Here is a 27,911-nt window from a genome sequence, read left to right as displayed (position 1 = left end):
TTTACTACATTAGACTTAGAACCTTTCCTTTTTAATTTGACAAAAAGAAGGAAATGCTATGGAACAATCTTTGTACACTGTAAAGTTTTATTGCTCTCATTGTTACTAGAAAGCTGATTGGCTGATCGCTAGGCAGGATTATTGGGGCAGAGAGAACGCTGAGAAGAAGGGCAGAGTCAGAGGGGTCTCCAGGAGCAGAGGGAGCAGGACGTGTTCAAAATGAGGTAGTAAGCAATAAGCCATGTGGCAGCACATAATTGATTGAATTGGGTTAATTTAAGTTGTAAGACCTAGTTAGTAACAAGCCTGAGGTATTGGCCAAGCTTTCATAAATAATATTAAGCCTCTGAGTGGGTTATTTGGGAGAAACTCCACCTATATCAGACCAATGAACGAATCCTTGCAGTGAACACTTGCAAGTAAAGATATATGGACAAAGGGGTCTAGGGCATGACTCACTCTGTCACACTGCAGCCCCCGTGATGAGATTTTTAATTTTTCCTCTTTTAATTTTTCCCTTTTTATTTTTTCCTTTTTTCTCTTAATGTTTTATTTGGGGGGAGTGCAGGGGAGGAGGATGGATATGAAAGGACAAGGAAATGAATGGGATCAAGATACATGATGTAAAAGACACCTATAATAATAATAATAATAATAATAATAATAATAATAATAATAAAACATAGAACTATTAGAAGAAAACAGGCAATCTTCATAACTTTGGATCCTTAAATGTGCTATAAAAACAGTATCAAGAAAAAAAAGATAAATTAAACCTTATCTTTTGTTTTGTTTGTTTTTATTTTTTGGGGGTTGTTGTTGTTGTTGTTGTTTGTTTTTTCGAGACAAGGTTTCTCTGTAGCTTTTGAGCCTGTCCTGGACGAACTCTGTAGACCAGGCTGGCCTCCAACTCACAGAGCTCTACTTGCCTCTGCCTCCTGAGTGCTGGGATTACAGGCGTTCGCCACCACTGCCTGGCAAACTTTATCAAAATTAACAATTGTTCATGCATCAGAGGACATGAAAGAGGTAAAATGAAAATCTACAGAATGGGAGAAAAAGGTTTTCAAATCATGTGTCTGATAAGGGTTTGGATAGATTTACTTTTGTCATTCTAGGGATGGAACCCAGGACCTTGTACCTGGTAGGCAAGTGCTCTCCCAGTGAGATTCTTCCCTTGTAACATCAGAGTTTAATATTCACAATACACAAAGAACTCCTACCATAGGTGATTTTGTTTTTTTTTGAGAAAGGGTCTCGCTATTGCCCAGGTTGGTCAAGAACTCACTAGGTAGAGCCGGCCTCAGACCCCTGACACTCTACCTATCTCAGCCTTGGAGTGTCAAAATCAAAAGAACAACCAAAATCTTTTTAGGCAAATCTTTTAAATTTCAAAGACTTTGAATAGACATCTCTCAAAACAAAAATAAAAAGCCACTATGAGCAGCTGAGACTATGCTCAATCTCATTCTGCCATAGGAGAATGCTGACTTACTAGAATGTGTTCAAGATACAGCAAAGCAGAGGAAAAATGAGGCTAAGGACGATGTGGAGAAAGTGGAGACTTGCACATGGCAGGTGGGAGGGTGAATGGGGTAGACTTCACGTAACACAGTTGGGAAGTTCCTCAAAAGGTTAAACACAAAGAAGATGTGGTGGCTCACAGAGGTAACACCAGTGGCTGAGAGGCTGAGGGAGGAGGATCACCATGAGCTCAAAGCCAGCCTCCATTACATAGTGAGTTCCAAGGACAGCCTGGGCTATAGAGTGAGACCCTGCCTCAAAACATTAGAATTGCCATATGAACAGGCAATTCTATTCCTAGATACACCCAAGACAACTGACAGCAGGGATCAAACAGATACTTTTAACACAGATGGTCATGACAACATTCCTCATAATATCTAGAAAATGGAAACAACCAGTGTTCATCAATGGATGTAAGGAGAAGCAAAATGGAACACATAATGATACACACACACACACACACACTGAAATATTATTGACTACAGAAGTCTTGACCCTCTTAGCCTCCTGAGTCCTCAGATTGCACACTTGCATTATCACACTCACTTATGCAGTGCTGGGGATTGAACATAGAACCCTGTGTATATAGGGAAGCACTCTACTGACCAAGTAACATGTCAGCCTTCTTTGTCTCTATTTCACATGAGACAAGTGACATTTTTTTTTAATCTGTGGGATATTTATGATCAAATTCAAAAATATTTTTATTTTCTGAGAGACTAGATATTGGAGCATGCCTGTAGTCTGGCACTCAGGACATGGCAGCAAGAGGCTCAGGCAGTTCAAGGTCATAGTCAAAGACACACTGAGTTCAAAGCCCGCCAAGGCTATGTGAGACCCTCTCCTACACAAGAGGGGTGTATGGCACAGGGATGTGACTCCATGAAAAAAGTACTTGTCCCAAGCCTGCCAACCTAATTTCAGTCCCTAAGATCTGCATGGTGGAGAGGAAGAATGTCATTCCTGAGGTTGTCCCTTCAGCTCCATACACATGCTGTGACATGGTCATGGGCCAATGCACACATTTGCAAACACACACACACACACACAAATTGAACAATTAAAAAATGTAAAGAACACAGATAAAGACAAGCAAAGCATTCCTAAGAATGTAACAAATAGCTAAAGGCAAAAGCTTAGACTAGTTATAATTATGAAAAATTTAAAAAGCAAGCATCACAGGGCTACCAAAACTCTTAAGTATCAACAAATTGAATGAAAGTCAGGTAAGGTTTGGACTGAAAACTATCAAATGTTATTTAAAGGAAGACATTACTTAGAGGAGATATTTTAACCTGGTTGGTTTCTGTCAATTTGAAACAACCTAGAGTTAAGTGGGAAGAGGAGCCTCAGTTTAGAAAACACCACCATCAGGTTGTCTGTAGGCAGTCTGTATGGTATTTTCTTTTTCTTTCTTCTTCCTTTCTTCCTTTCTTCCTTCTTTCCTTCTTTCCTTCCTTCCTTCCTTTCTTCCTTTCTTTCTTTCTTTCTTTCTTTCTTTCTTTCTTTCTTTCTTTCTTCCTTTCTTTCTTTCTTCCTTTCTTTCTTTCTTTTTTTGCATTTTATTATCTATCTATCTATCTATCTATCTATCTATTTATTTATTATGCATACACTATTCTGCTTGCATATCTGCCTGCAGGCCAGAAAAGGGCACCAGATCTCATTACAGATGGCTGTGAGCCACCATGTGGTTGATGGGAATTGAACTCAGGACCTCTGGAAGAACAGCCAGTGCTCTTAACCTCCGAGCCATCTCTCCAGCCATATTTTCTTGAATAATTATCATTGACAGAGGGCCAACCTCAGTGGGGACAGTACCCCTGCACAGGTGGTTCAGAGCTAAATAAGAAGTCAGCTATATAGGCAGCCACAGGAAGGAAGCCAGGAAGCAATGTGCCTCCCTGGTCTCTTCTCCAGTTCCTGCCTCCAGGTTCCTGTCTGAGTTCCTGCCATAACATCCAGAATCATCTCACACACAGTCATCATTTACTAATAACAAGTCATTCAATTGCCCCTAAATTTCCCTCAAGCAATTACATATTGATGTTAGTGTTAAGCTAATTTTGTTTGAATTATCTGAAATCTATTAATGATTCAGGGCCTGCCACTAAATTACACACTGCCCCAAACAATGAAAATCCTTAGATCTCTTCTGTCAAGGCACATTTATGACTTTGTGCCTGAGAAGTTTCGTTCATCTAAAACTAGGAATAAGAAAACCCTGTGTCAACCAGAATGGTTATGTGACACTCAAGGATACCTGGTAACTGGCTTGTCCCTGAGACCTTAAGAGACTGCAGGGCAGGCAGGCCAAGAAGCAGCTCCTGTTCTGCTGAGCTGAGCTCCAGTCTGCTCATGGAACACTTGGTGACAGAGGTCTTGTTCAGCTCCAGAGCTGGGCGGATGCTTTCAAGAAAGCCGCTGCTGTGGCTCAAATGGAGCTCGATATTCTGTGATGCCGAGAAGACTTCCATCAGGACCCGGAGCAGTGCTTGGTCTGCTGGACCCATGTTGGCCACTCCGACTTCCAACCTCGGGATCTTATACGGCTTGGGTGACAGTTTCCGGTAGCCAGCACTGATATTTGGTGGGGCTTGGTGTTGGATATCTGAATAGTATTTTATTATCTCTTCGTTTTCAGATAAATTTTTCTCACATTCACTCATAGGTTGAAAGGCAGATGCATAGTCCTCATCTATAGTTGGTGGCTGTACTTTTGCAAAACATTTTCCCATGAGTGAAAAATCTATGCTTCTTACCCTGTTGTTTCCACTTATGGAGAATTTTACACTTATCAACAGTAGCAGGCTTTCTGGGTGGTCCCCAAAGTACTGTAAATTCAGTACTTTCAAATCCAGTGTTCTCCCTTGAAGGAACTGCAAAATAAATGGAGAACAGGCAGCCACCATGTTGCTTTCATAAGCAAATTTTAAAGCAATGCTCAATAGATGTTCTGAAACAAATGAAGAGAAAGCTTCAGGAGATACCTGCCACAACCCCCTAACTAACTCTATCCTCTGGGAAGTTTCTGGATGGAGTTTCCCATAATCTTCATTTTCAGACATGTTCTCCAGCGACTCTTTATCATGGACCAATTGAAGCAAATGAGATACAATTTTTGGCCCTGCCTTTGATGAAGGGTGGCTACAGACATACTTCAAAAAATTGCTGTAGGCACTCACAGCCTTCAAGGGTGAGTTAATTTGTCTCAAATAACCAAGTCCCAGATCTTGGTCTTCCTGCCTTTCTGAACCCAGGAGCTCTGTCAGCCTCATGGCAGCAAGAAATTCTTGGAACAAAGGACTTAAGAACCGATAGACAGGTCTCAGTCTCTGGGCAGAGAATTTGCTCATCAAGCAGGTGGTCAGGTCTTCATCTTCATCAACGCCTGCTTCTGTGAGGTCATCACTACTGAACTCAAAGCAAAATGAAAAAAGGCCTCTCAAGGCCAGCTGGCCACATGAGGACACAGTGGTCTTGAGAGGCTCAGGTGCAGCCTTATGATTTAAGGAAAGATATTTCATATAGGACTTGAAAACTGCCACATCATGAAAGGACTGGATGGAAGGATTTTGAACCCAGCCGGTACAGACTGCTGCCATAAAAAGAGGAGTTTTGTGAATTCCCTGTAAATCTACATTCTTTCCAAAGTAATTAATAAACATTTGAACACGGGTTAGATCATGTGAGAATAACTTCCGTAATACAGAGATTGTGTTATAAAAGGGAAACTCTTTGATCTCTAGAATTGTATCTAGGTATGGGCGGATGTCCTTGGCCCTGTTTGTGTGGACAGTGATCAATAAGCAGGTCCGGGTCAAGTAGTTCCTGGTAATCAGGGTTTTGATGGCTTGGGGCAGTGAGTCCATCCCATGGTAGTCATCCAACAGGAACAGCACCTGGTGCTTTAACTGCTGGATGATGCTGCTCAGGCCCACTTCACTAATGCATCTTCCTGCCTCTAGGTGTTGGCCAGAGATGATGTCGGCCAGCCCCTGGTCTGGTCTGGTGGAACCCAGGGAGATGTAGAAGACCAGCTGGAACCTGTTCAGCAGGGGACAGCATCCTGATGCCCAGAGAAAAGCTGTTTTCTTCAGGAAGGTTGTCTTCCCACTGCCAGTTTCCCCCTCCACACACAGGACGGAGTTGAGATTGCTGAGGATCTCAGGAAGAATCACGGCCTCCTGCACTGGCCTGCTGATGTGCTTTGAAACCATGGACAGGTCACAACCAAGCAAGTGGTCAGTGCCGAGGCTGGAACACACCTCTGGCAGATTCATGTGGCGGAAAGTGGCCTTGGTGTAGGCTCCTCTCAGCTGCTCACTCAGACTCTTTGCCTCTTGACACCACTGGGCTGCACTCTGAGCCAGGTCTGTGGAGAGGAGGGGGGAGTAGTGGGAAGCACTTTAAAGTCTAGCAATCCTTTTTTTTTTTTTGAGACATGTTTTCCCTGTGTAGCTATGGCTGTCCTAGAACTTACTCTGTGGATCGGGCTGGCCTCAAACTCAGAGATCTGCCTGACTCTGCCTCTGGAGTGCTGGGATTAATGAATATGCCACTATGCCCACCAGTGTCTGGCAATCCTAATGCTATGGTGTTGTGTCTGGTCTTTGATTCTGCCTGTTTGCTATGCATGGACTATCTAAGAGCTGCCCTTTGGGATCCTATCAGACCACTCACAGCATCAGAATGTGGGATGGTGTGTCCAAGGCCCTATTTGACGTGGGAACTTAGACATAATGTGTGCTTATTATGAATACTCTGGCATCTTAACCTTCCATTTAAGACCCCAGGAGACTGGCTTGCTGCAGGAAGCCTTCAAGACTGGCTGGTTTGGATCTCACACAAGGAGTGCTGTCACTAGTCCTGCATTCACTCTCAAGATGTCACGGGAACGCTGACACTCTCACCCACAGTTCCCGCCATGTCAGTGCTCTCCTCCCTAGGAGCTCCTTGGACGATTCTAAATACACTTTCCTTTCAAATCCCTGCGTACAAATACACACACTCCCATGTTGCTTTCACGTTCTTACCGGCCACCGTAGAGGGAACGGCCACTGGATCCTCATGATTGCTTTCACCTGTGGTGTCCTTTGAAAGAGAAATCTTTATTAAATCAAAACTGTGTTTAAATCAGGATTGGGTACAATATTATCATTGACAATATATCAATATTATCAATCAAATTAATAGTACAATCATTCAAAGCCCAACATCCCATAAACACAGCCTACACTCAGGGTTGATTGAAGGAAGGAGTGCTCTAGATAGGAAAGAATAAATCTCACACATCTGCAAGAGTGTGTTCCTGGATAGTACATGCATGGGATATACATCCTCTCTGTGGGTGAGTGCTGTGTGGATGATCAAAACTGTAGTGTCTAGAACAAGAATGGCCCTGCAAAAAGCATTAAGTATTGCCTCCATCCTTGGATATTAGTAACTATGTGTTTCATATCATACAGCAGGGTGCAGAATGGTGATTACTCACACACTTTTGTGAGGTTTTGTTTTGTTTTTGTTTTTAGAGAGTCCCATGTAGTGCGTAGGCTGGTCTGGAATTCCCTATGTAGCCAAGGATAGCACTGAACTCCTCATCCAAATTTCCTCAATTTCCAAATCTGGTTTTATAGGCATGTGCCTCCCCACACACTCCAGGCTTCATTGTCTTTTTTTCTTTTCTGGGACTCAAAACATGCCTTGCCACACCCAGTTTTATTCAGTGTTGAAGGTGTGTGTGTGTGTGTGTGTGTGTGTGTGTGTGTGTGTGTGTGTGTGTTTATTATGGGAACATCAAGCAACTGAGCTACATCCGTAGCTCCTATAATATCATTTTAAAATTTGCAAATATGTCAGGCGGTGATGGCCCACGCCTTTAATCCCAGCGCTCAGGAGGCAGAGCCGGGCAGATCTCTGTGAGTTCCAGGGTGACATCCAGGACAGACACCAAAACTACACAGAGAAACTTTGTCTCCAAAAAAAAAAAAAAAAATCCAAATAAAAGAGCTTTATCAAGTGAACCCAAAATCGTTCTGTTGTTTTGTTTTCCTTTACTTTTCTTCCATTATTTTGTTGGTGTGTGTTTTATTTTTGTTTCTCTTTCATGGGGTGGTATCTTATACTGTTGTCCAGGCTGATGTTGACTGCTGATAATTCTCCTGCCTCAGCTTCCAGAGTGCTGTTGTCCTGACATGAGCCACCATGCCCAGCTTTGTTCTTTGTGGCATGAGAGGCAGCATGTCCATCACTACAGTGTGAGGTGGTTTGTGTCAGCAAAGAACTGATGGTTAGACTGTGTCAGAGAAACATGTAGGGGTCAGAGCATCATCTGACTTCATGATTTTGCTGGGCATTTACTTTGTTAGAGAAACATGCCTGTAGGCCAGGGATACAGCTCAGTCATAGATTCCTTGCCTAGCTTGCACAAGACCTTGGGTTTGGTCTCCTGAATTGCAGTAACGAACAAAAATCAAACAGGAATGGTGGCACACACTTGTAACTCCAGCATTTGGAAGGTAGAGGCAGGAGGATAACAAATTCCCAGCCCGTCTGAGACTTGAACATAGCAAGTTCAAAGTCAGCCTAGGCTACACAGTGAGAACTTGGCCCAAACAAAATAAAACTTGCCTTGCACATCCCAAAAGAAGTAAGAAGACAAGCCTACTACCCTCCAAAGGTCCAGTTAGTCTGAACATTTAATAAGTCTAAAAGAATCTCAACAACAGACTTCTCATAGGAGGAGTTGACTGTACATTTCATGAAGATAGCTAGTGTGTCTCCTTCGTCCACTGTGAAGTCCCTGTCTATACTTCTCACTTGATAGTGCTTATTGGATAGCTGTAGAATTGATTTAATTGTGATCCATTTACAACTGGCAATTGCTGTTCAAAACTGTGTTCAACCACAGGACCACAAGCTGCCGAGTCAGAGAAGGGGTGGTGTCCATTACCATGGCCTCTGGAAGTGTGTAGTAGCTCTGAAAGGCAGGAATCTCTTCTGCAGAGGACTTCAGGTTTTGAAGAAATACACAGCTAAACAGAGGAGATAAAAGTCACAAAATAGTTGCATGTAATTAAGTGCTTGTGTTGGATTTGTTTGTTTGTTTGTTTTTGTTTGTTTTCCAGAGCTGAGGATTGAACCCAGGGCCTTATGTTTGCTAGGCAAGCGCTCTACCACTGAGCTAGCTAAATCCCTGGATTTTTAATAAACATGAAGATTTGTGGCCAAGAATGAAGTAGAAAGCTGACATTTTCAGTGATTCTGTAGTGTATCATATATGACATTCAGACTGTAGCTTTCAATATCATCTTGACAGTGGGTTGTAAAGTCATGGTAAGGACGTCCAGGAAATGTGCTGGAGTGAGTACATAGTGTCTGTCCATGAAACAACTGAAAGGAGCTTAGAGGATAACACAGTATCCCAGCACTGTAGGAGTGGAGTTTAGAGGATCACTGGGGCTTGCTGGATGCCAGCTTAGCTCAGGTTCAGTGAGAGCCCCTGTTTCAAGGGAACAAGATGGGGACTTAAGGAAGAGGATGCTCCCAAGTGATGGCACACACCTCTAATCCCAGCACTTTGGAGGAAGAGACAAATTGATATCTGAGTTCAAGACCAGCCTAGTTGTGTTCCAGGACAGCCAGGGCTACACAGAGAACCCTGTCCTGAAAAAAGGGGGCTGGGGTTGTTCCATGTCTCCCTTTGGCCTGTATATAGTACACACAATGTAAATACTCGCATATACTCATAAACATGCATTTACAGAATAAACAAAGTAAAAATAAATAAAAAATTTAAAGAGTAAATACTAAGAAAACTCTAGATTCATATAAAGGACAACAAAGGACAAAACCCATATCAGATGGCTCACAGCCTCCTGTAATTCTAGTTCTAGGGGATCCGATGCCCTCTTCTGAGCTCTGTGGGCACCAGTGTGCACGTAGTGCACAGAGATAAAGGCAGGCAAAACACCCATGCACATAAAATCAAATATTTTAAAAAATAAGTAAAGGGGGTAAAAGTGGCCATTGTGGTCTAGCATCTTCTAACTTCAAAATTAGATGGAAATACTCCATTTCTTTCTCTCTTCCAGTTGAGGAGAGGTCTTGCTACATAGCCCTGGACTTGTCCCAAACATGTGATTTTAGAAGGAAGACAACTAAAAGGGAGGTAAAGGGAGATAAGAGAGGGTGATGGGGGGAGATGGTGATCATGATTGGAATACGCTAATCTCTCTGGATATGTAAAGGTCATGATGTAGATATATGGAAGTGTCATTATTACACATAATTAATGAATGTTAATAAAAAATTTAAAAATATTACTAAGGACTTGGAATACTATTACTATTCTATCTCAAGAGCAAATAATTATTTAAAACTTTACAATTAAGCTGGGTGGGTACTGGCACATGTGTTCAATCCCAGCACTTGGGAGGCAGAGACAGGTGGATCTCTGTGAGTTCAAGGCCAGCCTCACATACAGAGTGAGTTCTAGGACAGCCAGGGCTGCTAGACAGAGAAACCTTGTGTCAAAAACAAAACAAAGCAAACAAACAAACAAACAAAAAACCCCACACATACAAAAACAAAACAAATAGAAAAAAAGGCAAAAAAAAAAACCCTGTTACATTTAAAAGTTAAATAATTAAACTTAAATTTTTCTAAGGCCAAAACAATTTAGTGCAATTTTAGGCATATATTGCATGTACACAGGACACAACTGTGGAACTGAATAAGGACCACAGAGACACGGTTATCCCTCTCTGTCCATGTTTTCCCTGTGGATAGGATCTGCCCTCTCCTCTAGTTCCTGATGTGAAGGATACATCCTTACAGCTTCACCTCTTTCCTCCCAAGACACTTCCTGTCTAGCTTTTTTCACATCAGTTAGATCTTGGTTCTGGTTGTGTGCATATACACACTTAAAGACAGGGTCTCTCTATGAGCCCAGACTATCGTAGAAATGCTATCTAGCACAGTAGGACTTGAACCCATGATCTTCCCTCTTGCCTCAGTCTCCCAATTGTTGCTTTTCTGATTCTTTTGATTGCAAGCTAGTTGCAGATTTTCATGCCTTCAAAGGGATGATACCATAGCAAAAGACATTTATTTCTCAATTACTAGTGCTGGATTTTTTAAATAGAGTAGATTTTAGATAATTCACATTAAAGCATGTAGTATAAAACAAAGCTATGTTTTTCTTCCTCTAGTTTTCCAAGAGCTATGATTCCATGTGTTCAACACTATGCCCAGAAGTACTCACTTTTCAGTCTGCATCTATTTATCTCTGAAAATTCTAATTTCTAAGTGAAAACAACAAATTTCATTTTGCAATTGAAATTTTTATACAGTTTTTATGTGTAGAGAAGAAATAAGAATTAACTTGAAGATTGACTGCAAAGGGGTCAGAGTAACTCAATAGTAAAGGCCTTGCCTAGTGTGCCCAACTCACTGGGTCCATCCCCAGCACTGGAAAAAGAAAACGACTTGGAACATCTTAGGCAATAGCAATAGAAAACCCTAAATTCTAGAATGAGGAGGACAGGAAAACTAGCTTGCAATCAAAAGAAAGGCAGCAATTCAGAGACTGAGGCAAGAGGGAAGATCATGAGTTCAAGTCCTACTGTGCTAGATAGCATTTCTATGATAGTCTGGGCTCATAGAGAGACCCTGTCTTTAAGTGTGTATATGCACACAACCAGAACCAAGATCTAACTGATGTGAAAAAAGCTAGACAGGAAGTGTCATGGGGGGAAAGAGGTGAAGCTGTAAGGATGTATCCTTCACAACAGGAACCAGAGGAGAGGGCAGATCCTATCCACAGGGAAAACATGGACAGAGAGGGATAACTGTTAAAGTACATTCCAAGTCAAGAGAATTCACCATGCTCACTTGGGAAAAAACTTGGTGTGATCCTCTAATGGGTCGTCACCTTCCTCCCATTTCCACATACATCCTCCACAGGAAAAACACCGGACAGTGTCATTTTTGCCTAGAATAAGGGAATATGGTCAGTTCAACAGCACATACACCTGTCAACTCACAAGAGGATAATAACTCCAGATTTCACTAGTGAAATCCTATTTGCATTTCCAGTGGATTGTGTGGCAAAGTCATGCATGGGTCACTAGGGGGCACTAGTTCACACAGAACTCTTGGTCCTTCAATGGGGTGTTCTGCAATAGTCACTGAATGTTCCTGTGCACCGTGTGCTCTGATGAACACCCTCTCCCAAACTCACCCTGGAAGATCTGCCATCAGAATCTGGAACAGAAGATCAGTGAGAGCAGAGGTTTTTGCAGACACCAGTGACTTTTACAGGCACAGGCAGTCACTAAGCATTTGCTTAATGAATAAATCAGAAAGAATATACTTGTAATGGGGGGTGAGATGGAAGAACACATTTAGGCATCTTCTATGCTAGCTAGATTATGAATAATCCCTTGTCTCTTCTCACATTATTGCCAGCTGTGTTTCATTAGAAATAGGACATGTCATCTGTGAGACTTGAGGAAGGCAGCCAGGAGGAAACAGAGTGTCCAGACCGTGTGGTGAGATCATTTGTGCCAGTGGAAGATGTCTGTTGATGGAGTGACTGCAGAATCCACATGTTCAGAGACTGAACTATGGAATGTGAAGGTCTTGGGGGCCCCCAAGGATCCATGACAAATGGTGGAGTATGAAGAGAAAGGCAGGAACAGGATCAGAGTGTGTGCTGGACACAAGATACTGATGAGGTACCAGAGAGAGGCTCAGCCGTAAGGTCACTTGTGGCTCTGCAAAGGACTTGGGTTTGGTTCCAGCAGCCACATGATGGCTCACAGCCATTTATAACCCCAGTTCCAGAGGATCCAACATCCTGTCTGGCCTCTGAGGGCACCACAAAGGCTTGTGGCAGGCATACATGCAGGCAAACACTCATACACACAAATATAAAATAAAGAAAATACAAAGCTGACTCACCTGTGTAGAAAAGGCCTGCTCTGACCAGAGCTTCAACAGCCACAGGGGATTCATGGGGCCAGTCCTTAAAGGTGTCCAGCCTTAGTTCTTCATTAGCAAAGACGCTGTCATTGCAGTAAGCTTGGGGGTTGAGGGGAGAAAGAAAAATAAAAACAGACGTAGGTGAGAGCAGCAGGCTTTGATCGCGAAGTTCAAGTTAGCTGTGTGCGCAGGTGGAATGATCTGGTGTACTGTACTTGTGTCCAAATAAGTGAGGGTGGTTAGAAAAGCATGAAGCCACCTCACTGTAGAATATTTCTTAGTTTCTTCACAGTGCACTGTGCCATTTATGAACACTTTGGAGGACTGGGGGGTATAGCTCAATTTGCAGAGTGATCTCTTAGCATTCGGGAAGTCCTAAGTTGGTTCCATCCCCAGCACCTGAGAAATTCTGTCTCAGCACTCAGCAGGAGGGCCAAAAGGTCAAGGTTCATTTGAGTTTGAGGCCAGCCTGGGATAGGAAGGACCCTGAAAGTGCTTCCAAAACATTTTATCCAAGATTTTAGTTGTTTTAAGGGAAACATCGGCTATGGCTCTGACTGTACTGTAGTTAGCTATGCTCACCTACACTCAAAACTAAGCCATTCGAGGACTCTGTGCTATAGATGTTTGCCGCTAAACCTAACAAGCTTTTAACTAATTCCTGGAGCCCTTGGGTAGAAGGCGAGAACCAGCTCCTGTAAGTGGTCCTCTGTCTTTTGCACCTTCTTCACACATGGGACCCATGCATACCCACATACAATACTAAGTAAAACATGGAGTGTAAATTTTTAAAAGTTTACTTTTAAACATTTATTTATTTTTATTTCTGATGTAGGTGTTTTTTTCCTGCATGTTTGACTATACCACATGTGTGCAGTGCCCCTGGAAGACAAAGGAGGGCACTGGATCCTCTGCAACTGGACTTGCAGCGTTGTGAGATGCCATACATGTGCCGGGAACGGGAACCTAACCTGAGTCCTTTGCAAAGCAGTAAGTGAGCTTGAGCTCTGAACCATCTCTTCCACCCATAAAGAAAGACATAAACCAAAGTCCTTCACTTATGAATGTAATTTTTAAAGCAAGTTCATGAGGGCTGGAGAGATGGCTCTGTGGTTAAGAGCAGTTACTGCTCTTCCAGGGGACCCAAGTTCAATTCCCAGTAATCACATCAGGCTTTCACAGATGCCTGCTACTCCAGCTCCAAGGGATCTGATACCCCCATCTGACTTCCAAAAGCACCTGCACACATGTGGCACCACATAGACACAAGGGCATGGGGGAACACAGGAAAGGAAAGAAAGAAGCAAAGTGTTTGGAATGTGCCTGAGGTTTTACCTGACACCATAGGTAATTCTCTTCTGACCCAGGAATTCACAAAATGTTCTCCCTGAGGGAAAGACATTCAGGTTACTGGCTGATTTATAAAATATACATCTATCTGTGAGCTGCAAGTGAAGGACTTCCCCCACTAAAGCCAAGTTTCCTTAGAGCAGCAGAATTGTTCACAAAGCAGCCCTTTAGTTTTGGTTTGATTCCTATTGATGTTAGGAAATGGGAACTTTCTCCGGGTCACTCTTAGAGGACACACAGCTCAGCAACAGAACTGCAGTCACACACAGATGCATTTTGACTCATGAGGAACTGAGCCACAGGAAGGCAGCTTGTGAAGGCCTAGATTTAACTTCACAGACTCTATCCTAGGGAAAGGGTCACCTTCTCAGACCACCTGCAGTACTCAGTTCCAGGAAGGACCTCAGGAATGTGCCATGACAACTTGAAAGGATTCAGATACTCCTGCAGACATCCTTTCTGCTGTTTATACAGGAAAGGAGATACTCCTGCAGACATCCTGCCTATGATTTATGGCCCTTGAAGATCTCTACATAATGCCACTGAATAGTCCAGATGATCCTGTTCAGCCGGTTGTGGTTCCCCACCAAAAGTCTAACTCAATGGTTTCAAAATGTGGGTTCGCACCCAAAGTCTGGACCAATAGTTTCAAAAAATCACCTTACCCCAAACCCCATCTACCCAATCTGGACTTGCCAATTCCCAGCTTGTGATTTTTCCCTATAAAAACCCCCTGCTTGTGGGCCCATGGTTTTTTCCTCTATTTGCTACCTCAGCCACATGATGGCTCTTGCCATTTTTTTTTAAATCAACTTTGTATTTCCTCTATTTGCTGCCTCAGAATTTAGGTTGGTGGCCCAGGTTCAAATCTAGCAATAAAAAGATCCTCATGTGTTTGCATCAGAAACTGGCTCCTTGGTGGTCTCTGGGGGTTCCGCAACATGGGCACAACAAGCTCACCTCAGAAGAACCTTCCTGATTGAGCAACTCTCCCTCCGAGAAAACTGCTCCCAGACTTTCCGTCTGTGCTCTCTGCAGACGCTGATTCTGAGTCAGTCAACCATGACATCCTCCCTTGGCTTCTGTTTGGACTAAGTTTCCCACCACTTGCCACTAGGAAGTCCTTACTTACTTTAGAGCCTACACAGCCAGCTCTGAGGGCCCTGCTGTCACCAGGAACTAGGACAGAAGAGAGTCAGGCATCCAGAGGGAGGCAGCAGGCAGCCAGGGCAGTGGCCTCAGTCAGAGGGAAGATGAGGAGGCAGGGGAAGCCACCCAAAGCCAGCCTGAAAACCACCTCACATGGGTCCAGCTTATCAAGTAGTTCTAGCTGAGCAAGATCACAAGATTGTTGTGTCTCCTCCACTCTGCAGAGGAGAGGCGGGAGAACGGATCCATGGAAAATAAAAATCCTCACCCCGAGAATTCAGATATTACTATTACACACTATTGTCAAGAGTTTGCTGTTGTGAATTACCGTTACATGGACAAATCCCTCGTAGCTTTTAATATACTGGGCAATTTCCTCTGAGGATTTCTTACTTTGAAGGAATTCACACCTATAATGAAAAATATAATTAAAAATTACCTCAATACTGTGACAAAGATTATCTATATCACAATAAATATTTGCAAAATACCCATCAAATTGTTGAATTTGATACCTCAATAAAACTGTCAAAAATTTCCTGAAACCTTACTCATGAGGATTAACATCACGCTGTTAGAAGAATTTAAATTATATCAATGATAAACTGTATCATTATTTAGAATCAAACCTTGTACCAGTTGGTTTTTGTCAACTTGACACAAGCTAGAGCCATCTGGGAAGAGGAGCCTCAGTTGAGAAGACGCCTCCACCAGATCAGCCTGTAGTCAAGTCTGCGGGCATTTTCTTGATTAATGATTGATGAGGGAGGGTCTAGACCACTGTGGGCAGTGCCACCCTTGGGCAGGTGGTCCTGGGAGGCATGAGAAAGGAGCTGGGCACCAGGCTGGGAGCAAGGCAGCAAGAAGCATTCTTTCATGGTGTCTGTCTGTTCCTGCTTATGTTCCTGCCCTGATGTCCTTCCTTGGTGGACTGTCATCTGGACATGCAAACCCTCTCCTTATCTGAGTGCTTTTGGTCATGGTGCAACAGAAAGCGGACTATGACAAACCTTCATGTTATTTTAATTTTTATTTCAAGACAGCCTTTCCCTATGTTGTGGTTATGATGTCATACTCTTGACCTCAACCAGTTCCCCCAAAAGAAGCCTGGACTCCAGGCTTACACTATTGTTCTTATCTTGAAACACATATGCAATAGAATCAAAGATAGTGATTCACAGGGAGCAGAGTGTGCAAAACACACACACATACACACACACACACACACACACACACACACACACACAAATCAATGTAAAAAAAAATCCCAAGAGATGGAGGGAGAAGGGCCTTGAATACTAGTGATGATATTTAATGATATTAGGCATTAATGCTCATCTTTTTAGGAAACATGATATTATGATTCTTTTTTCTTTTTTTATCATGATTTAAAGTGATATACTAAAAGAATAATAAATGGAACCATGTGTTGGCTGGAATTTGCTTTGACATGACCTGATCCTTCCAAGCGGATGATGGGAAAGAGATGGACAGTTGCTCACTGTACTTTGGGAGATTTCCATAATGGGAGTTTGTAAACCAGCTAAAGGAATGAATTTGTATGTGGCAGAAGCAAAAACAATAGATATACAAAACCACCACTAAACGCATTATTGAAAATGATTAAAATATGATTCCTTTCCAAAGCAGGGTGAAAGACTACCACAATAACAAAAACTCTGATTCTCTGAAGTAAATCCACTTGTTCTCCTTTCTGTGGTCCTGATGTATAGTGACCCAGGCATCTGGTCTCCCTGACATTTTTTTTTAAACCAGAAGGTGCCTTGAACTCCTGATTCCACTGCCTTCTCCCTCCTAACACCGGGATTATGGTTGTGGCCATTGCATCCGGTAAGCATTTTCATTTTGTGCAGATTCCACAGGATGTGAAACCACGTGTTATAGTTTGTTGTTCTTTTTCGTTTTTCGAAACAGGGTTTGTCTGTGTAGTTGTGGCGCCTGTCCTGGAACTCGCTTTGTAGACCAGGCTGGCCTCAAACTCACAGAGATCCATCTGCCTCTGCCTCCTGAGTGCTGGGACTAAAGGTGTGCACCACCACCGCCCAGCCCACCTGTAATATTTTAAACACATCATCTTCTTTTACTTATACACCATTTCCATCCCTGTGCAGATGAACTCACTTGTTAGTTAAGGCAAATCATGAAACTGCTACTTGACAAGACATTTTCTGGGGATAACAAAACAACATTTAACGGGGCAGTGCTGGCACACACCTTTAATCCTAGCATTTGGTAGGCAGAGGCAGGCAGATCTCTGTGAGTTAAAGGCCAGCCTGGGCTACAGAGAGACAGGACAGTCAGGACTACACAGAGAAACCCTGTCTCAGGGGGAAAATTATTTAATAATATTGAGAGGGACTGGAGAGTGGGCACTTAATGTATTTGCAGAAAACGTGAATTCAGTGCCCAGCACTCACTTTGAACAGCCAGCTGTAACTGCAGCTCTAAGAAAATCTAACACTTCTGGCCTCCATGGGCACCTGTACTAACTTACACATACCCTGTCTCCTCCAACCAACAAATAAAAATAAAAATGAAATATTGGACCTGGGGAGATGGCTCAGTAGGTAACATATCTCAGCATGACCACGACAGCCTGAATTTGAATCTGTGCTGACCATGTAAAAGTAGGGTCCAGTGCACCATGTCTCTAACCCTATCCCTGGAGGAATAGGGACAGGTGGATCCCAGAGGGCCTATCTCAAAAATATAAGGTGGAGAATGATGGGTGGATGGATACCTATGTCAACTTGTGACCTCCACAGGCATGCACGAGTATACATACATACATTTCATACCAACACACCACACACATAAACACACTCTACATTCATCAACACACTATACAGAAAATATAAAAATGAAAAATAATAGAGCAAAAACTACATAAAAGAGAAAAAGCCATTTAAGTTCATGTGATTCAAAGATTTCACTAGGTAACCACATCTTCCTTGCTTGAAAATTTCTGGAATGATCCCATAGTTTATCAATAAGAGAATGTCAGAACTCATGTGATAATCCAACAATGTTGATCTTTAGTCTCCAGTTTCATCCTGGTAAATAAACAAACAAACAAAAACAAAAATAAAAACTGAAAATAAGAATAAATCATTTGTCTACTTACTTGGGGAACCACTTGGCATGCTCCTTCCAAGGATCATCTCCTTCTTCCCAGTTTCCTAAGCATCCACCACAGGAGAAACACTGCACAGTGTCCCTTTTACCTACAGATGCAGTGACATGTTTTGACTGGCCAGCAACAGCACCAGGTGAGACCTTGAAGCTGATCATCTTGTACCAGAACAAGACAGACTCCAGCATGCCCATTCTCCCATGACCTCTCTGGCTGAATCCCTGTCCACAGTGCCACTGCCCTAAATGACTCCCTTCAGAGCTCTGGACCTCCACCCCCCAGCCATCCTTTCCTCCATATACACAGTCCTCACACACTGGCTTCTCAGAGATAGAGGCTGCTCTTTAGTTTTCAGGACCAAAGCGATAGAGAAGTGGGCAAATACTAGGACTCACTGGAATGATGCCCTTAGAAGGCCTAAGAGTTAGCTTTGCCATACTTTTCTATGGAAATGGAGGCACATTTCTCTAAATCTTTGAAACTCAGTGAAGTTAACTATGAAATGTGGGGAATGGCAAACTGGTTGAATTAGAATTCCTGTTCAATCCATGCATAGATTAGTGGGTACTCTGCACACTGCAGACGCTGCTGTAATTATCATTCACATCTGTCCTAACACCTGTGTGTGGTTAAGGCATGTCAAGGTGCAGTGTGCTCAAAGGCAGTTTGCCTCATAGATGGGGGTTAAACAAGTAAAAGAATCTTTCCAAAACTACAGAAATTAAATGAATCCAGGAAACACATGAGTAGTAATGTTCGTGAAACTAGAGGAAAGTGGGATTGGACTATCACTTGATCCATTTTCATGACCTTCTGAAGTGAACTAGTGTTTTCCGGAGTCTTTTTATTTTTGTTGTTTTCCAGTGCTGGAACTAAGGCAATGGCCAAGTTAACCCTCTAGTAATGAGGTACACCCTCAACCTCCAGTTAATAGCTTCTAAGGTCCACATTTACAGAAAAGAACCTTTCATTTTACACATACTTGGCAAGCTAATAATGCTTCGTTAAAAGTAAATTAAAGTGGAAATAAAATTATTAAAGTTGACGTTCAATGATCTAGATATCCTGTAACACGTTTAACAAATAAGGAATGATTAACCAGAGGCAGTAAGAGAAGAAGAGGAGGAAGAGGAAGAAGAAGAAAAAGGAGAAGGAGGAGGAGGAAGGGGAGGAGGAACAGAGGGTGGGAGAGATGGCTCAGTGGCTAAGAGGGCTCTTGCAGGGACTGGAGTTTGGTTCCCAGCACCCACTTTAGACAGTTCACAACCACATGAAACCACTGCTCCAGAGGCTATGGTGTTCTTTTCTGGACTCTCTGGACTTCCTGCACTCACAAGTACAACCCCCCTCCCCTCCCCCCACATGCACATATTTTTAAAAAATGGAAACTAAACTTTATATTTTACAGAAACACCTCACAAAATGGAATCCAGTTACCTGTGAAGACAAAGCCAGCTGCTGAGAGCGCACGGGGCGATGTCCCATGGGCATAAAAAGGCCAGTTCTCAAAGGACTCCAGCCTGGCCTCCTCTTCTTGGTACCTTGCTTTGCCACCTCTCAGCTTCCCGGTACTCTTCACCCTTATGTCATACTTGCCGATGTTACCGACGTCTTTGCCCAAAAGGAACTCGCATCCTGGACGGAACTTCTTGTGTCTTTCTATGGGAAGATTCCTGAGTCTGTTGCAAAAGAGGATTAAGCTACAGCAGAAGCACTGGACCCCAAGTTTCACCCCGGTGTGGTAAAACCCAGCGGCTGCCATGTCCTGTGGCGTCCACGATCTGAACGTGTCATAGGTCTCGAAGGTCTTTAATCGCTTGGCTTCACTGCGCATGTGGGAGTTAAAACCTTTCTTCATTTTCATTCGTTCCTTATGATCTTCTTCATCTAGTCTCTTTATGACCTGAAATGCATCCACACCGAGAAGAGCAGAGAATTCAGAGGCCAAATCATCATCATATTCGGAAATCCTCTCCTCAAAGGCTTCTCCCTCGGCTGCCATTTTCTAGTAGAGACAGGAGAGCAGATGATTGGTGTCTGTGTTGTTTTTATTATAAAGGGTTGTGTCTCAGGGCCAGACAGACAAGTCAGTGGGTAAAGGGGCTTGCCGCAATCTTGACGACTTCAGTTTGTTCGCCAGGACCCACATGGCAGGTAGGAGACAAGCAACTCTTGTAAGTTGACCTTTGACTGCAGCTAGTGAAAGAAAGAAGTTGCTTGAGAAACCATGAAACATCAATCTTCATCCCCTTATCGACACAGACTTGCTAAGCACCTACCTGTGTGCCAAGCAATGGGCTAGGCCTTGAGCACTGACAATGAACCAGAGAGGGACCTGACTCAGTTCATGAAGACTTGCAAGTGTTCTTTAGCTGGATTGCTTGCTTGCTTCACTGAGGCACAACCTTGCACGTAGTCGGTTCTAGCCTATAGCTTAAGGTTGAAACAGATAACCACAGTAGAGAACTTAGACTGGACCCTATTTGGTTTTGTAATAATGTCCTTGGTATCCTAAGTCCTTCACCTGTGTAGACCCTTCACACACACCTCCTTCACAACCCAGCCTGCACTGGGCTACATGTAGCCTCATCTCTGAACAACCCCACAGGTTTCTCTGCCCCTAGCAACAGTCAAATTTAGATCATCCTGTCTCATCAAATATTCCCAAAGAATTGGGATAGGATGATCAGAAAGGCTGATGTGTGGTGATATATGGTGTCCCCCAATATATTGTGCACCCTAATAAACTTATCTGGGGTCAGAGGACAGAACAGCCACTAGACAGACATACAGGCCAGAAAATGGTGGCACACACACCTTTAATCCTGTCACTTAGGAGGCAGAGATCCATCCAGATCTCTGTGAGTTCAAAGCCACACTGGAGACAGCCAGGCATGGTGACTCATGCCTTTAATCTCAGGAAGTGATGACAGAAAGCAGAAAGGTGTATAAGGCATGAAAACCAGGAACTAGAGCTGGTTAAACTTTTAGGCCTTTGAGCAAGAGTTCAGCTGAGATTCATTCAGATAAGGACTCAGAGGCTTCCAGTCTGAGGAAACAGGATCAGCTGAGGAATTGGCAAGATGAGGTGACTGTGGCTTGCTCTGCTTCTCTGATCTTCCAGTGTTGACCCCAATACCTGGCTCCAGGTTTGTTTCTATTATTAAGACCTTTTAAGATTCATGCTACAGCTGATATGGCCTGAACTGGATTTGGGTGCATATGCAGGGAAGCAAAACTGTGTCTTTAAGTAAATGTTTAAGGAGATTCCCCTATTTCCCATTTGGGCATGTATATGATGAAAATCACAGGCATTGTGGGAAGTGACAGGCACGGTGACCAAGGACTTGCATAACTCAAGCCTGTCTGTCAAAACAGAGTGCCCTTGCCTGGTAATCAACCTTTCCTTCTCCCAAGCCCCATAAAAGAAATCTCCGAATAAAAATTAGGCCCCCTGAATCCTCTCACTCATGTGGTTCACTGTCAGTCTTGAAGGTAAGTCTGTGCTATGTTTGGTTCCAGATAAAGACATCTTGTTCTTGTGCCAATCGATGTGAGCCTTTACTTCCAATTCTTTGTATAGGAGGCCAAGAACTTGGAACAATCCAACCCAGGACCTCAGCCTCTAGCATGTTTACAGATAGGTGTCAGCATGCCCAGCTTTAAGTGTAAATTATGTAGAATATGGGCATATGTTTACCATGTGCATAAAAGAAAAATATATACAAAATTATATAGCCTGATGGTGACAATTGGATAAAATCATTCAGTTAAAGATTTTATTTTTATTTATGTGCATGGGTGTGTATGTTCCAGAAAAGGTGTCGGATCCCCAGGAGTTTCAGTTACATGTTGTAAGTGGCCTGGGAGCCATGAGCCAAAGTTGGTTCCTTTGCAGGGACAGCACCCACTTATAGTAGGAATCTTAAAAGTTCTTATTAATGAAATCAAACCTGAGGCAAATTATTGGGGTGAATGCTGGAAGATCAGAGAAGCAGAACAAGCCACAGTTTTCTCACCTCACCAGTTCCTCAGCTGGTCTTGTTTCCTCAGACTGGAAGCTTCTGAATCCTCATCCCAATGGCTCTCAGCTGAACTGTGCTCGAAAGCCTGAATGCTTAACCAGCCGAATGCTTTACTCACTACATGCTTTTTTCTCCTTAGTTCCTGGCCCTCACGCCTTATATACCTTTCTCTTTCTGCCCCCACTCCCTGGGGTTAAAGGTTATGTTTCTGGGATTAAAGGCTTGGGTCACCATGCTTAGCTGTTTCTAAAGTGGCCTTGAACTCAGAGATCCAGCTAGCTCTGCCTCCCAAGTGCTGGGATTAAAGGTGTGTACCACCACCGCCCAACTTCTGTTATGGTTTACTCTTCCCATTTTCTAGCCACCATTTCTGGCTCTGTTCTAGTGGCTGTCTGTTCTCTGACCCCAGATATGTTTATTTCGGGGAACACACAATATTTCAGGGAACACAATACCCACCACACCCACTCAACTGCTAAGCCCCCTCTCCAACCCCTTGAAACCATTATTTTTATTGTGTGCACTTTCCAGGTTTAGTGCTCTACTTGTGAACTCCAGCTGCCCCGTTATAAGCACAGATTTGAATCTGGAGGGCAGCCACTAGGGTTCATAGGTTCTTGTACCTCTTTATAAGGGGTTGTCTAGAGCTCATGGGGAATTACAGAGTGGAGCTATCCTATAAAGGAGAGATACTGATGAGCTCAGAATCCTGCCAGACCTGGATTATAACTTGGCTCCAAGACAGGGGAAAGGGCTCTGCTTGACATTTCATATAATATTTGCACAATACCTGCCGCCTATGATGTTCTTACAATGCTAGCTCTCTTGAGCATGTTCCCTTGGTTGAATGAAGCCCAGGCAGGGAAAGGTTTCCCATCTTCCACCTTTCATGTTAATCTCTGGAACCTCGGTCTTCACCTAATTCCCTAGTCTCCCGACCCAGGAACATAATTATTGTAATGACTGCTATAGAAATATATGAAGTACTTTTCTCTTGGTTACAAGTTACACTGTAAAATTGACAAATTGTGGTTGTAGGAACAAGCCCAAGGTCTTCCGTATGCTAAGCAAGTACCCACCACTGGGCAGTAGTCCCAGCCAGCAGTGTAGGGCTGGTCTTGGTTTTGTTTCCATTTTTGGAGACAGGATCACTGTGTATTCCAGACTAACCTGGAACACAACATACAGGTCACATTAGCAGCAAATGTATGAGCGACTACCTTCCTCTTTCTCTGTGTTGTGCTGGGCTAACAGGCTTGCATCACTACTGCAGCCCGAGAGACCTGTTCTCAAGGCTTCAGTCAGGCTTGCATAAAAGAATGCCTTCAGAGCAGCAGGGCCTTAAGAACCTTTTTTGTCTGAGGGTCATTAGGAATAAGTTTCTATCTATCTGAGGGGAAAAGACTCACATCCAGGATCTGAGGGTCACGCTCTTCTTATTTCCATCTCTCATTCTCCAGTTCTAAATCTCTAGTTCTAAATCTTTAGTTCCAATTGTCTCTATCTTCTTTGTTCACATAGCTTATATACACATTCAACAACAAACATTTTCAATTAAAAAAAAAAAAACGTTACAAAGGCTACATCTGAGGGGAGTGAGTAACCATGGCAATGCTCAGCCTCAGGTTTCCTGGTGTTCAGGCTATGACCTGAAGCTGAGGGCACAGTGCACTGGGAGACGAGCTGCTAAGGGATTTGCACAGGGAGTAGGTCTTTATCAGCCAGGCTTGGCAACAGAGGCTTGTCTAGGAGTTCAAGTTGCTTTGTATTAATAACCTTGGTTAGACATGAACAACTCTGAGCTTCTGCATATCTGTAAAGTTTTAATTTATGATCTGTTTACAGAAACATTCTGTCTAGTTTGAAATTGCTCTGAGGTTTCCTCTGTGAAGTGTGAGTGCATATGTGTGTGGGGGATAACAAAACAATATTTAGCCGGGCAGTGTGGACAGGTGCATGCCACACAGCTCATGGGGAGGTCAGAGCACTTTTCTAGGTTGCTTCTCTTCCTTCAAACATCCCTCCAGGATGGGATATGAGGATTAAATCAAGTCATCAAGCTCAAAACATGCACTTTTACCACTAAGTCACCTTGCTCCCCACCTCTTCCATTTTGAAAGTTTAGTAATGCTTAATAGCTTAATTACTGCCCTAATGTAGAACACTTAAGCCATTCCCATTATTTTCTTCATAAATAAAGATGAGTCCAATGTTCTATATTTTTAAAATAAATCCTTATTGCCTTTGTCCTTGGTTTCCTCCCAGGACCTGAAGGTGAGACCTTCCTGCTCTGGACATCACACACTTTTGTATGTAGCCCTTGGAGGGATCAAGCTTAAACAGATCTGGAAGCCTTCTCTCTGAGGATTAGCACTAGTGGTACCTGAAGGTCTGTGCAAAGCTACTGATAGAGAAAAGCAATTAGTACCCTTGCCCAACAGGGAAGCCTATGACCCTCTCAATGACTGACTCAGTAAGGTATATTTACTTACAGGACAAGGAAGTCACACCCATGAAAATTCAACAATATGGTCACCCAGCAAGCCCTGCAGAATGACACCAGTTTGACATGCCAATGTGAATGAGGGAAATGTCACAGGCCTCACATAAGAAGTAGAGGTGATGAGTAGCTGCTGAGAGAGAGGGAATTGCTCTTCATCAGGGACGAGGCCCTGATAGGTTGTCCAATTCCAAGGTGTCAGCCCTAAACACATACACATGCGATCAACACTAAATGAACTCAGTAAGGTGTGTGTGTGTGTGTGTGTGTGTGTGTGTGTGTGTGTGTGTGTGCGCGCGCGCGCTCATGAATTTGAGAGGGAGTTTGGTAAGATGAGAGACGGGAGGGTGGAAATGATGTAAATACAGTTTTCAGATATGAAGTTATCAAAAAGTTTTAAATAAGACAAAACTAGGAACACCTTTGTATAAGCATATGACTAGTCCACACATTTTAGTACTCTCAAGAGAATATCAAATCCACCTTTGGGGAGAGTTAGAATTGGCCCCTTCACAAGATGCTTTATCTACACCATTTAGTTTGGAATTTGCCGACCTACATACATTTGACAAAAGCTACAGAAAACTGGAAGTTTTCATTTGTTTTTGTTTTGTTTGGGGGATAGAGTTTTGCTCTACAGCCCATGTTAGCTTCAAAGTAGACATCATCCTGCCTCGGCCTATTGAGTGGCACCATACCTGGCCAAGTTAAATCTTTTAAGACCAGACACACTCGCTCATCAGACAATATCTAGAAGGAGTACCCTAGTGTGGTGATACCATGTTTGACTAGTCTTAATAGGATGAAAAGAAATCCATGTCGCTAGCATATGAAATGACCTGCAATGGTCTCTTTGGAGACCTGTCAATTCTCAGGCTACTCTACTCTGTGACTAGTTATTTTTACAGTTGTCTCTGGATAGTACACCCCCCCTTACAGTCTCCTTAGTGATCATGAGACAAAGGTCATTTTCTTATCTATAGACACAATTTAGACACAATTGCCCCACTCCAGTATCCTGCTCCTTCCTTGTACAGAAGGAACTGGCTATGACTTGGCAGCCTAAGGCTTTGCTTAGTTGCTTTCATTTTCACTAGAACAACCTGTAGTTACTTTTCCTGTTGCCTGGATAAAATACTCTGACAAAAGCAGATCACAGAAAACAAGGTTTATTCTGACTTACTGTTTGAAGATATGTTTCTACCGGGGCACAGACTTGGTGTCAGGAGCAGGAAGCCAGCTGGTCACAGTGCATCAGCAACAAGGACCCAGAGAAAATGAACAGGAAGTGGCACCAGGCTGTAAAGTCTCAAGACTGTCCCCAGTGGCCCACTTCCTCCACCAGGCTCCACCTCTTAAAGGTTCCAACATCTTACCAAGGGCACCCCAGCTGGAAACCAAATGCTTAGACACATGAGCTGCTCTAGGTGACTTTTCACATTCAGAGCACAACATAAGCCAGGATACAGTGTCCTCTATTAACATCTCCATGTGAGTACCTCTATCCCACACTGTCCTCCACTAACATCTGTATGTGAATACCTCCCTCCCACACTCTCCTCCACTAACATCTGTGTGTGAATACCACCTCCCACACTCTCTTCCATTAACATCTGTATGTGAATACCTGCCTCCCACACTCTCCTCCACTAACATCTGTGTGTGAATATCACCTCCCACACTCTCCTCCATTAATATCTGTATGTGAATACCTACCTCCCTCCCACACTCTCCTCCACTAACATCTGTGTCTATACCACCTCCCACACTCTCCTCCACTAACATCTGTGTCTATACCACCTCCCACACTCTCCTCCATTAACATCTGTATGTTAATAACTCCCTCCCACACTGTCCTCCACTAACATCTGTGTGTATACCACCTCCCACACTCTCTTCCATTAACATCTGTATGTGAATACCTGCTTCCCACACTCTCCTCCATTAATATCTGTATGTGAATACCTCCCTCCCACACTCTCCTCCACTAACATCTGTGTGTATACCACCTCCCACACTCTCCTCCATTAATATCTGTATGTGAATATCTGCCTCCCACACTCTCCTCCACTAACATCTGTGTGTGAATATCACCTCCCACACTCTCCTCCATTAACATCTGTATGTTAATAACTCCCTCCCACACTCTCCTCCACTAACATCTGTGTGTGAATACCTGCCTCCCACACTCTCCTCCACTAACATCTGTGTGTGAATACCTGCCTCCCACGCTCTCCTCCACTAATGTCTGTGTGTGAATACCACCTCCCACACTCTCCTCCACTAACATCTGTATGTGAATACCTGCCTCCCACACTCTCCTCCACTAACATCTGTGTGTGAATACTTCCTTCCCACACTCTCCTCCACTAACATCTGTATGTGAATATCTCTATCCCACACTCTCCTCCACTAACATCAGTATGTGAATACCTGCCTCCCACACTGTCCTCACTAACATCTGTATGTGAACACCTCCATCCCACACTCTTCTCCACTAACATCAGTATGTGAATACCTGCCTCCCACACTTTCCTCCTTGTCGTCATCTTTCTTTTTATTTTCTAAAATGATTTTACTTATCATGTGTCTGTGCACATGGACCATTTTTGATCTATCCTAGGAAGTCACCAGGATCCAATGGGATCTTCACCTTAATGATTTCATTCTAATCACCTTACATAGATCTCACCTCAAAACACACCAAAGTTCTCACTCCTTGATTATTCCATTTCAACACAGGACCCTTTCCAGAATACTCAAACCATAAGTGGGAGGGCTAATCTTGGTTGTCAAGTTGACCTCATCTGAAATCAAATAAAATCAAAATCAAAGTTCTAGACATTTCTGAGAAGGATTTTCTTGATCGGGTTATTTGAAGCAGGAACACTCATCCTAAAGGTGGCAAGTACTCTCTGGTGGCAGCCCAGATGAAAGAACCTGGAAGAAGGAAACTGCTTTTTGCTTGACCTCACTTTCTGGCAAGTTCATCTATCCTGTTGCCTCTGTGGCTTTCCTTCACTGGTAGTAGAACCAACTTTTTCATGATTAAAGTGTAGATTAAGACCAGCAGCTCTCCAGGAATCCTCCAGGACTTCAGTGCTAGACTGTCAACACTGAGAAAGCCAACATTGTACACCGAAAAACTACCAGATTCTTGATCACACAGTGTAAGCCAGCCATTTTTGGACTATCCAGACTCCACCCTGTAATCAATCTC

General features: G+C 43.2%; 1 protein-coding gene across 1 annotated transcript in view; it reads right to left on the bottom strand.

Moving 5' to 3' along the window:
* LOC118596277 (baculoviral IAP repeat-containing protein 1b-like) overlaps positions 1-25,947 on the bottom strand; it is a 42,711-nt gene extending 16,764 nt beyond the window's left edge. Inside the window, exons 1-10 of the mRNA XM_036207069.1 lie at positions 25,875-25,947; positions 19,604-20,362; positions 18,158-18,257; positions 15,341-15,422; positions 13,849-13,900; positions 12,493-12,612; positions 11,422-11,521; positions 8,480-8,561; positions 6,564-6,621; positions 3,791-5,902 (exon numbers count right to left, since the gene is read on the bottom strand). Coding sequence (XP_036062962.1) covers positions 3,791-5,902; positions 6,564-6,621; positions 8,480-8,561; positions 11,422-11,521; positions 12,493-12,612; positions 13,849-13,900; positions 15,341-15,422; positions 18,158-18,257; positions 19,604-20,168 — 3,271 coding nt within the window. The 5' untranslated portion in view covers positions 20,169-20,362; positions 25,875-25,947. The remainder of the gene's footprint in view (positions 1-3,790; positions 5,903-6,563; positions 6,622-8,479; positions 8,562-11,421; positions 11,522-12,492; positions 12,613-13,848; positions 13,901-15,340; positions 15,423-18,157; positions 18,258-19,603; positions 20,363-25,874) is intronic.
* Positions 25,948-27,911: the final 1,964 nt, after the last annotated feature.

Source organism: Onychomys torridus, chromosome 15, assembly GCF_903995425.1.
Source record: "Onychomys torridus chromosome 15, mOncTor1.1, whole genome shotgun sequence".
In the NCBI taxonomy this organism is placed as follows: domain Eukaryota; kingdom Metazoa; phylum Chordata; class Mammalia; order Rodentia; family Cricetidae; genus Onychomys; species Onychomys torridus.
Note: the sequence above shows the minus strand (reverse complement) of the source record. Positions and strands in the feature narration are given on the sequence as shown.